Source organism: Nansenia antarctica (genome assembly GCF_963989245.1).
Source record: "Nansenia antarctica genome assembly, chromosome: 6".
Taxonomy (NCBI): Eukaryota; Metazoa; Chordata; class Actinopteri; order Argentiniformes; family Microstomatidae; genus Nansenia; species Nansenia antarctica.
Genome location: NC_137676.1, coordinates 39,261,455 through 39,273,827, shown reverse-complemented (window position 1 = coordinate 39,273,827; position 12,373 = coordinate 39,261,455). Strand labels below are relative to the sequence as shown.

At 42.8% G+C, this 12,373-nt stretch overlaps 1 protein-coding gene across 1 annotated transcript; it reads right to left on the bottom strand.

Annotated features, from left to right (window-relative positions):
- Window positions 1-1,410: 1,410 nt before the first annotated feature.
- racgap1 (Rac GTPase activating protein 1) lies at window positions 1,411-9,943 on the bottom strand (the record flags this gene model as incomplete). The annotated part of the gene is made up of 16 exons (XM_080533396.1): window positions 1,411-1,533; window positions 3,807-3,909; window positions 5,706-5,826; window positions 6,094-6,226; window positions 6,482-6,587; window positions 7,003-7,201; window positions 7,310-7,405; window positions 7,564-7,728; window positions 7,968-8,125; window positions 8,395-8,512; window positions 8,592-8,669; window positions 8,780-8,833; window positions 8,990-9,059; window positions 9,228-9,370; window positions 9,540-9,742; window positions 9,859-9,943. The coding sequence occupies 16 exons, from the start codon at window positions 9,941-9,943 to the stop codon at window positions 1,452-1,454; spliced, it is 1,914 nt and encodes a 637-aa protein (XP_080389522.1). The 3' UTR covers window positions 1,411-1,451.
- Between the last annotated feature and the right edge of the window lie 2,430 nt (window positions 9,944-12,373).

The window sequence follows — 12,373 nt, the reverse complement described above, 5'->3', positions numbered from 1 at the left end:
ACATGCAGCTCCCTCCTGAGGTGGGGATCGAACTAGCTACCTTCCTGTTGCTAGCCGGCCTCTCTAAACTCTATGGCATGAAAGAGGATCCCAATAAAGTGGAACAGTCATTTAGCTCAATATCTGGTGTTTCCAAGAGTGACAGAGTTTGAATTCCAAACCTGAAACGGAGAAAAGCAAGTTCCTGGGCAGATACCAAGTGTGCCTCCACCCAATGTCAACCATGGTAAGTTAGTGAGTGCAGCAATGTCATGAAAAGGCAATAATGAGACAAAGGGTTTGAATTGATTGGATACTGTATTTTACAAATCACATGAATCATACATTGAGTGTACTTGTACAAAAAACACTTGAACCAGAAACACTTGGATCAAAGCAAACTTGACATTCCCATTCCTGTTAGAATGCCACAATTTAAATTTTCTGGTTCGTATGATACAGAAATGTTGCGTACTCTGCAGATAATGGTGCAGAACATTATAAACAACCTCCCATTGTGGAATAAACAGTCATAAAAATAGTCTTAACACAATGCCAAAGAAAAGACCAGAGACGTACATTAGCCTATGATCAAAAGGACCACTTGGAGTGTTGGCATAGAACACTCAAGTTATAAAAATAAATGAAATGTTTTTTTTTTCTTTCCCAAATGTATTCTCAAGCTGCCTCAATGACAACATATCAAACTTGCAGAACTAAATACAGAGATAAATATTGTAATACTGTGGCAATACTCACTCATAATGGACAAACAGAGTTTAGTAAATCAAACAGTCATGTAGTCAAACTGCCAAGGAGGCACTGGACATTTCAAACATCCATTCACTGGCTGAACATATGATTGCCTAAAAACTAAGTAATAAAGCCACATGCAATCTTAATCATGTAACTCAGTTCTATGCAGACATAAAAAGTAGATGCTTTTTCAACTGCTGATTGAAACATGAGTTCAATAGTAGGCATGCACCAGTGGAGGCTGCTGGAGGTAGAAGTATTTCTTTCTCCTCCGCAGGCCTCCACTGGTATGTACCGTACAAAATCTTAAAATAAATATTTTTTTTCTAAGCAAATCAACCTTTTGCAAGTTTTGCATGCACTCTTTCTAAAATAACCACAGAACAATGAGGAATCAAACTTTAAGCTGTATTTACAAACTTCAGGTGCCATTGGTTATGATAATGGAAAGCATCTTGATTCTGAACCAATTTTGAAAGAATTCCAAGCGGGTGACACCTTCCCTTTGGTTGGAAAAATGATCCTGTTACAGACACTTGAAAACAAATGACAAATCTTAAAATGTTTCAATATAAAAACATAACAAAGAGGAGTATTATGGTTGCTGTGGGAGAAATACTGTGCTGAGTGTAATAAAAAAAGTCTTAATAAATCTACTAAATCTATTGCAGGTATTTCCCACTAGGTAACAGCTTCTGCTCTGCGGCTGCTTTGGATTACTTGAGGAGAGGAGACGCAAAGAAGTTTCCCGGGCGTCCCACCGAAAGTCCCACCGAAGTCTTGCACTTACTCCCAAATCTGAAAATGACAGGACATGAATATATGGCAGTGTTTCCCCTAGGTTTGCTGCCTTGGGGGGGTGGCATGGACCGTGGCATGGACCCCCCCCCTCCCCCCCAGGGGGTAAGATCCTGCGACATACCAGAGTCATGTCCAGGGGGTGTACTAACTTGTACATTAAGCCGCCTCACGCTACGGAAACAGGAGATAGGCTCCTTCCCTATGGGCCGTTAGGCTCGAGAACCATCGGTTCTCAAGGCTACTTACTTATGTGGTCTTGACTACCTGTCCACTTTCTCACCTGGTTCTTGCGCTCTCTCTCTCTGGTGCACCATCCTGCTCTCTCTCCTTCTCTCCCTCTCTATCCTCCTCTCTCCCTCTTTTGCTGTCAACCAACAGGCAAACATAACAACCAGAGTATTTATAATCTAATAAGAGGTATAAATTGATCCATATCAATTTATAACATAATTATAATTGAATATTGGATTGCTGTGGGCAATGCAGTCAGATGTTGTCATTTTGACTTTACTCTCTCACCTGAAAAAAAAAAAGTGTATGTCCAACTATAAAAACAGACATTTCCAATGCTTCAATCCACTGTCCATGTAGCCTACTGTAAATATGCCATTATGGTATTACCATAAAGCCCAATTCTAGCAGAATAAGAAAGATAGTATATCTACTTTAAGTAAAATAATAAAGTGCATCCAGTTAGCTCTTTAGCTGGCATGTGTGCAGCAGACTAGCTCATCTAATCACCTCTGAGCTAGCTAGTTAGCTTGCTAGTTCTTTGACACTATTTTACATACCATGGAACTATAATCAGACACTTTCTAGTCACAATAATAACGACCAATTTGAACCAACTTGCTTTGTTAGAACACTCAGCAATTATATTTGCTAACGTTTCAACTTGCTTACTTTCCATCTGCAGACATCTCACCCTGCAAAAACTCTCTCGCTACACTCACGCACAATCTTGTACGCGAGTGTGCGAGTGTGTCCAGCACGAAGCGAAGTGTGGAGACCTGTCAACATTGGGATTTGAAAATAAGGGATATCCCCCGCACGCCCCCGGGCCGTCCCCCCCCCCCCACCGTCCAAAAACCATACCCCTTACATTTAGACAAGGGTACACACAGTCAATCCTAACATCACCACTAGACAACCATAGGATACCCCTTACATTTAGACAAGGGGACACAGTCAATCAACCACCTGCTTCAGTGCAACAAGAATTGGGTTAACTAGTTCCTATGAAGTAAGTGACTACAGGTGATCAGAATCAGATACCTGGTTGAAAGTAAAATACTTTGAACATCCCTGCATATATATACATGAAAACACAAAAGGGCATATCAATTCAGCACATTTATTTATACATGACTTGACACCATGATGTCAATGGGAAAAGAGCGGCGCAATGCTACCAGCGATCATTTCAAAACGGAGATAACCGAGGCTGCGTTCGTAAATACGCTCTGAAAATCTGATCACCACTCATGGAATGCCTCTTGTCCAATCAAATTACTTGGTCCCTTTATGACGTTGCACCTAGTGTGCGTTCCGGCACTCTCAGAGCAAGATTACGAACGCAGCCCAAGAAACGAGAGGAAACAAGTCAACTCCGACATGGATATAACGATTAAGTGTAACAATTAAGTGTTCAAATATATTATATTATAGGTTAAAAATACGGGAGATTTACGGGAAAATATTTAAACGGGAGCACAGCGGGAAAGAAAGGTAAAATACGGGAGAATCCCGGGAAAAACGGGAGGGTTGACAGTTTGGCTATGCGAGACTACTGGCGGACTAACGTTACCAACGAGCCCATGGGCTTGCCACTCGCCAGATTCGGGTTGGGTGCATTTAAAAAAGCGGATATTTTAGCCTACTTGTCTATGTTTGACGCTTGTCTACGTCCGTAATAATTCCTCTTTCTTGGGGGGGCCCGCCCCCCCAAGGCAATGGTAGGGGAAACACTGTATGGTGAAAAACTGACAGCACATGAATATATGGTGAAAAACTTGGCAGTAGCCATGCTGCAACAGTTTAAAAGAAGGAGAAATGAGACTTGGGTGAAAAATTAACTTGTCATGGACTTATTAGAAGGTCAGCCACATCTGATTTAGGGGAAAATTAACTTGTCTTTGTGACAGTTCTATAGAACAATGGTATTTGCACTAAATTTACAACCCAAGTCCTCCCCCACTGGACCTCTACATGCATTGCAGCCACAATTCAAAGTTGAGAATGAGTCGGAGGGATGAAATGGAAACACTTACGTGGTCTTGCTCAGAGTAGACTTCATGCGCTGGGACAGAGAGCTGGAAGACGGGGTTTTGTGCATTTGGTGCTCTGGAGTCGTGAGGGGCCCCAGCATGTTCACTGGAAACACACACGCAAAACGGTAGATAGATAAGATAGAAGGAAGGTCAATCTTAAGTGATCAGATGTGTTAAAATGAAGGTTTAGACATGGTGAAAGTAAAAACTGCCAGCAAAACAGAGTGAGTAGTTACAATTCCGCAATTTACTCACAAATAGGACTCCTTCACTCCCTTTCACGCTCACTCGCACGCTCGCACACACACACCAATAGAGTACAACTTAATCCATCCTCCACTGAGGGAAGTTATTTGCAGTGCATCAGACATGCATGCATGTATAGACACAAGGAAAACACACACTCTACTCATCATTCAATACCTCTAACTAGGGATGCACGATATTATCGGCCCGATATTGGGAAATTAATGTTATTAAATATTTATCGGTTTTATTACATTTTAGCCGATATAGAGCCGATAATATGAAGCCGGAAATATTTCCGGTTCCGGTTGTCGCGCTCAAGATGCTGCGCCTGCGACGCGAATCTATTGGCATTAGTCAAATACATGCTCACATCCAGTCATCCGCTCACTGCTCTCCATCAAAAATGGCACATCCATCAATAATATTACATAATAACAACTGCTCTGATTAGATTGCTAAGATTGTTTAATACATCAACGGGGGTGAAAGCGAGATGAACTCTGCGCGAGTATCATGCTTCCTCCATTGAACGGAAAGTCCTATCTATTCCATTCAAAGTGTTTTAGCCTTCCCCCTTTCCACTGGTAATAAGGAATTGGCAAGAATAGATCGATATAAATAGATCAACATAATGCAGCACTGACATGCACAGATCAGCCTTAAAACATGTAACGTTAGATATATAACGGAGCGATGTATTTCTACGGAAAGGCTGACTGACACGGGGCTCATACATTCTCCGCGTTTGTTATAGATAAGAGTGCTCCGGTGTCTTGCTGGTAGTCAAATATATATATATTTATATATACAGCATATGGATGTTACTAGTGTTGTTCCGATACCGATACTAGTATCGGCATGGCCACCGATACGCACAAAAATGCTGGTATCGGTATCGGCGAGTACTTTACAAAAACGTTTTTTTTTTTTTTTACAAAGGTTTTGAGCAGTGCCAGACTAAGTGTTAGCAATAATTTTACATCGAGGTGAGTATGCGGCTCAAAAAACATGTTTTTTTGTTTTGTTTTTTCAAACGCCGTGGTATCGGATCGGTACTCGGTATCGGCAAGTACTGCACGGTCAGGTATCGGTATCGGTATAAAAAAATGGTATCGGAACAACACTAGATGTTACGTGCCTGTTACCTGCCGCTTTCAGTTCTAGTAGTTTAGATCTCGCAACCAGGGAAACGCCGACGTGTGTTAAAGGGAGCAAGACGCGAATCTACCGGCATTTGACTCATGAGTGAACGGCGAAAATGGCTGGACGGCACAGCTTGGGATTCCATTGAAGTTACAGGGAACTATGTGTGAAAGAGGCTTAAATGTTGAAATAACAGTAATACAATGTTCATTGATAAAATGACATAAGGGATGGAAAGGGGAGATGGCAGTTCTAGAAGGGGGATGATGAAGCGCGCTGGACTGAGGAACAGCATAGGCACAGTACATCGTCATAATAGCGATTATTTGGTTATGCTTGTATATTATATCTGTTCTATCGGTTCTCATATCGGTTATCGGCCACGAGAAGCGGGTAAACATCGGTTATCGGTATCGGTTGGAAAAAATGCATATCGTGCATCCCTACCTCTAACCAACCGTCCCGTATATTTCTGTTAGCTCAAACCATGCACATTTGACTTCTCACCTTTATGTTCAGGGGTGGCATAACAGTTATTGTTCTCAATGATCATGTGATCATGGTGGTGCTCCACCATCATGAACTGGCTCCAGTACTCCACCGGCAGGCCCAGGAGGCGCTCCACAACCTGGGGAGGGGGCGATGATTAAAGGTACTTTAGCTACAGGAGTTCCCTGGTAGTTTCAGCATATTGCCTCATCTTCCTTTCAGGGGAAGCCAAATAAACATATTAGCTTGCGAGACCTGAATAAAGAAACCTGAGGATATTGTTTTTTATTAAATGTAGGAGCCACGGGAGCAATTTGAAGAAAAAAGGATTGATTTGTTTTGGTGGAGTGGTTATGTTATGATTAATGGAAAAACCCAGGGCCGTTTTTCCTGTTGTGCATCTCACCTTGGGCTGGCGTTTGGTATCCTGTAGAATTGTCATTGGCTCTGGGTCAGAGACTGCATGACCAACGAGAGTTGGCCCAAACACCCGTGCCAGGTTGGTGACGTCCATCTTAGTGTCCAGGCTTTGGGCAACTCTGAAAGAAGGTTGTCCCAGATCAATAGGTAGTAATTTTACAGAGGAAAACCGCATCACCTAACTCGTTATCAATTAGATTAGATTAGATTCAACTTTATTGTCATTGCAGGGCACAAGTACCAGACAACCAAATGCAGTAAATCATTACAGTGTACAGTGTTTTATGACCATGTAAAATGCGCTTTAAACATAACAAACTTCAATATGAAACACTCCAGGCACCAGTCACGGTGGGTGCCCAGGAGATGCTAACCTCTGGAGATGAATGGCCAAGAAGGCCAGGGTGTCTCTGTTGGGCTGGGGCAGGTCACTGATGGTCTGGTACATCAGGGCAACACTGTTGTCCTCATCCGAAGTCTCTGAAGACACAAAGTGAATGCACATTAGCACAGTGTGAGGGAGCAGCTGTGTCAGCTACTTTGTAGCATAAAGTTCTAGAAAGTACATACAATTTTTGACTATTACCATCTGACCATTCAGGATGCCCAAGGACAAAATAGCTGGGCCATGCAGCTACCATCAGACAAACGCAACGCCAAACCTCACCACTAGTAATTCTCCAACCCATTTCTCTACCCTTCTCCTGACAGTAGGCACTTGTGCACTTTCCCACATGGACTTCAAAAGGGAATTGATCGATTGATGTAAAGTGACCCATGCTTAGACCACACCTACGCTTTTAAATCAATTTCAGAAAGTGCACATGTGCATACTTCAGGAGAAAGGGTGGAGAAACCGGCAGCAGCGTAGGGACACCACTGAGCTCACACCCACCTGCTGCCTCCATGAAGGCGCGGTTCAGACGGAAGGTGAGGAGAGGCTCCTTGAGGCTCCTGAGGAAGTCCTTGAGGAGGCCGGTGATGGCGTGGACGTCATCTACTTTGCTGAGTAGAGGGACAGTCTTCCCACGCAAGAACTTCTCCTTCAGCTCCTTGATTGTGCGGTCGGAACCGGACAGACGATACAGCCCAGTCTGGGAGAGGAGGGAAGCACGGGGTTAAAGACGGGGTTCAGCATAGGGGTCAGATGGTTTAAACACACACAGCAAGAGACAGGACAGACTGGAGACATCCTCACTCACCTCATGTAGGCCCCTCTGCTCAATCTCGTTGACACAGTGCACCACAAGAGAGGGAATCATGGGAGATGTGACAGAAACATAGTCTGACAGAGTTCCCTGGGAAGATTTAATGTAAAGTAGAGAACATGCATCACATTTAGAGTACACTGAAATCATGACACGCATACATAAGACGGTGAAACAAGGTATGCGTCAGGACGCATGCATTATCTTGGTAGACAATCTGGACATCAGAACAAGAATGTTTTCTGTACCTCTCCAATTTTGACAGGAGTGCTGCCCAGGCTGGGGATGCATGGCAGGGGACAGCGTTCGCGACACTCCGGGTGCGAGACCACTCTGCAGTCACGGCACTTGAGGGATATCTTCCCGAACTTGATCCTCTTGCCGCAGGGCACACATGACTCAGGCTTGATTACCTGTGTATGAAAAGACAGATCGAGAGCTATATGATATATTCATACGATATGAATGTGCCTTCAAACACGCTGACAGTGCTCATAAATCATGTAATTTTAATCTACAAACAAGCGCCAATGGCAAAGATGTAAATTTTTCTCACAAAAGATAATTGAACAAAATTGCTTCTTTTTTTCCCCATGCTAAAATTCCATTCAGCCCAATTCAATGAGCCTCCTTGACTAACACAAATTCCTACCGTTTTGGAGACAAACTCATGAAGACGGACACTGCCATAGTTGCCATGGCTGTTGGGGGTGCTGGGGTGCTCAACAACAACTTCTCTCTCTGGCCCGGCGGGCTGTTTGAAGACGACATCTTCAGACTTGAGAGACTCAGAGTCCCACTCCATTACAGCTGAAAAGAGTAGTAAGGGGTCAAACATGGTTCTGACAGCAGGGCAGGAGTTATGAACATCCACTTGTCATGTGAGGGATTTAGACAACAATCTTGTCCTTTAGCAGGCTGCTTTTCAAAGAAGAATGAATTCTAGAAACACTGCTTCAACATAGTATTTAACAGTCAATCAGTGTGATATACACCAAACAATACAGTAGCTAATTCTCTATTGAGGTTAATCACAAACGAGTGACTGTAGTAAAAATGAAAGACTAATTCACTCTTACCTGTCTTTCTCCTGCTGCGAGTCCAGTAGGGAACTGTCTCAACAGTAGAAACTGCCTCAATAGGTCCTCCGTCAGCAGGCACAGTCACTGTGGTCTTGGCCACAATAGACTCATTTCCCTACAACAAACAAAGAAAAACTGTCAAAACCGGACATTAAACTTTCAGTTTTCTACTGAAATGCATTCGCTACCTTTACCTTTCCAGATGTTCTGCCTGTTGATCGAGACTTCTTAGAAGCACCTGGGGGACCATCGATATGATTTCTGGAGGAGCGCTGAAATTAAGAGGTTAACGGATGTTAATTACCAATTCACACACCCTGCCCATATTAACAACTTACGGGAAAACATAGTATACCCTCTGAAAAATAATAAACTTGTGTACCCTCTTTTCTCGTTTCTTCAGTCTCACCGTCCTCACTACGGAGGAGTCCCAGTCCTGCAATAGTTGATCACACACACTTTGAAATATTGAAAACGTGCTCCATTTACAAAACGTAATGTTTTTGGTTGTTGTTGACATTGTTCTGCCAACGGGTGTGTAAGTTCATTCAGACACACATTTTGACAAGTAAAAAAGACAACACCAACTGACCAGAGAGTCATCTGTTTTGTCATAGCTGATGTCTGATAAAATGGAGGCAGACTCATCTATGGTGCGCAGTCTGTGGAGGACAAGAACCAGAAGAGAGAAAAATAATCACAGTAACATGAATAATAATGAATAATGCATACCACTGTGAATTGTCTAATTGTGGATGCTTTTCTCTAACCAAGGGGCAAACAGTCTACATATATACAGTATATATATATTCACAAGAGACAGTAGTTACCTGCGGCTGGTGTTCAGGTTGGGTTGCGGCTGAGAGCGTGCGTTGAGGTAGGCCAAAGCTGAACGCTGCTCCTCATTCAGCTGAAGGGTGTTGCTGGAGCCCTCGCTGATCAGAAGCTCCCGGATCAGCTGAATCTGGCGGTCCTGCACGACAGCACACACAGGGGGAGGCGAGGTGAGGCGCTAGTATATGCACCACCAGTCCTATGGAGCTTGATCATTGTACATTAGGAGGAGGGAACCAGTCTAAGGAGGCCAGCGGAGACAAGAAAATCACAATCATTGAAACAGACATGAAACTCTGCAAACGTACCAACTTCTCACAGTCAGCCTCCGCCTTCTGGCGCCGGCGGATCTCCACATCAACTTGATTGCGAGCATGCTTGAGTTTGACCTCCAAGGCTCCCCTCTCGGTCTCTGCCTTGGCAAGCACCTCCTTGCAGGACCCCAGCTCCTGATCAAGTCGAAGCCATCTACGACGGCAGTCCTCAAAGTTGAGTGCCATCTGGATGAACTCTGAAAAAGAGGGTGCACAATAAGGTGTTGCCTCTTTACATGCATCTGTCCATATCATATAGACTGTGGTTCATATTAATCTATCTCAATGTCAAAGTAATGTAAATCTTACTTACGGGGCTCAATGCTCTCATTGAGGATGTCAACATTTGACCGCAGATTATCAAACAAACTGTGCAGGCTCAGCACAGCAGTGTCCATGTTCTGGAAATAAAAGAGGCAAATAGTGATGACGTGATCATAAGTTATGATGGACTGGATGGAATGGAATAATGCTAATGCTGAGTCTAATAATACTAATAAGCTGGTTACCTGCTAGAAGAAAAAAAAACGTTATTCTTGGCAAATGATAGTTAGACACTGATATTGAATAGCTATATTGAATAGCACTGATATTGAATAGCTATATTGAATAGCACTGATATTGAATAGCCCCCTCCCCCCCCCCCCCCCCATTTGCAAGGCAAATCCAAGCATTCTGTGTATTTTTTTAAATCACACAACACAAGCGCAGCTAAGCAGTTATCATGTATAACTCAGTTGGAAAGCAATACGAGTGGCTAGCTAGCGTGCTAGTAAGATACGTGTAAATAAATGGCTGATCCGAGAAAAGCTCAAAGGATTTGCCTTACTAGTCACTAGATGGCTAGCATAATTAACCTAGCATGTTGTCGTGTTGTTACAACGTACCGTTTACAGAGTCCTCCACTCACAGCAATGGGGAAAAAGTCGCTCAAAACATCAAAATCTTTTATACAATATTTTTTGCCCTTTCCTTTCACCCTCGATGATCACGTTTTGTACCTGTTATTCTTTTGTCTGTATAGTTTCAGCCCCTGGGTATGGATGGATGTGTGTATTCAGCCAGGCGAGCGCGTTGCATTTCAAATTTACCCGTTAGCCAATGAACATCAACCGCGTCGTTATGGGCGACCGCTGGGCGGGGATTGAGGGCTGCGTTCGTAAATTCGCTCAGAGCGCCGGAGGGCACACATAAAGGGACCACATAAAAGGACCATGTAATTTGATTGGACAAGAGGCATTCCATGAGTGCTGATCAGCCTGAGACAACAACCAACCAAGAGAGGTCCAACACACGCAGATGTGGGATCCACTTGGCGTCCAAATACAGTATAGCCAGACACATTTCACATATTGAATTCAATTCAATTCAATTCAACAGGTCCTCATTGTAAACTAATTCTTAATGAACTTACCTACCCTGAATAAATAAAGCTGAACAATAAACATCTTTTTTTATTGAATTGTATTTATCTTGCGTGATAGACTACGTCTAGACTAGATTACTTTATATTATCAATGTCCTGTGGTGTCCAAGGTCCAAAGTTCAGAGTTTCATAAGTGGGTTTTGATATGATAGCACCTGCTATAGCTATTTGTTGTTATCTGCTGTGATGTAAATCTGAACTGTATGATGTTCTGTTGTTGTGATAACCATCTTTGATAGACTATGTTATTAACCTGATAATACCACACACAAATAGGCTACAACACAATAAGTGATATGAAGCTCATTCATAAGCTCATTAACATATATTAATTACATGAATGACACAATGTCCAGTTCGAGGGTCAAATTCAGCGATCTAACATGAAGTCGAGAAATGTCACAAGAAAGCTGCTCCTGTGCTCTTCTATTTCACCCAATGTAAAATGAAATAGGAATGCATGCTGGCCAGCAAATAAAATCAGGTAATCCATTTTAGGTCTTCATAACAGCACGACCTAAACAGCACTAATCCTCGCCCCATCCCTAAGCTCCAGGCTTAGATACTAACCCCATGCAGCCCTGACCCTTTAGCTCCAGCCCGAACACTAGTTCCAACTCTAACCCTAGCCCCATAACTCTAGCTCAAGCCCTAAACCTAATCCTAGTTCCAGCCTTTACCCAAATTAATTTATTTTCATTTCATAAAACATGTTTAGCTTTTTTATATACAGTGCTCTGTGTAGTAATGGGTTAGGATTAGGGCTCTATACTCCAGAAGTTTGGATTTGAAGTTAAATAATTACTATTAAGTTATTTTTGATGGTATTTGTATACATATTTATTTCACCATTTAGAAATAATAACACTTGTTATTCACCCGAATCATTTGTGCAGGCATCAGAGAGCTGGCAAGGTATTGATTCTAGGTGCCAGGATCAACATCGTGGGTGGGCTGGGGGTGGGTGGGGCGGTACCTGGTAAGTACCAAATCTGGGGGTCTGAAAAAGGTCTTGTTGACAGATAAAATGACTATTATCATGTACTAGAGTGATTGCAAGAGGAACATTTGGAGAAAAAAGGATCTGCCTGGGATTTATAGCATACCACTTAATCTGTGAAACATGCTGAAGGGGGTGTTATGGTTTGGGCATATAGCTGCAGCAGCAGAATGTATTCTGAAGTGTAGAGAAACATCTTGTCTGCTTGATTGCAAGCAAAGGGCCAAGCAATGGAAAGTTCTTGACTGGCCAAGTGAATCTTCAGGTTTAAATCCAATTGAACTTGCATTTAATTTCCTGATGATAATATTTGAGGCAAATAGACTTCAAAACTGAAGATGGCTGCAGTACAGGCCTGGCAGACTATCCAAAACTTCCAATCCAAACTTTTGGACTATAAAG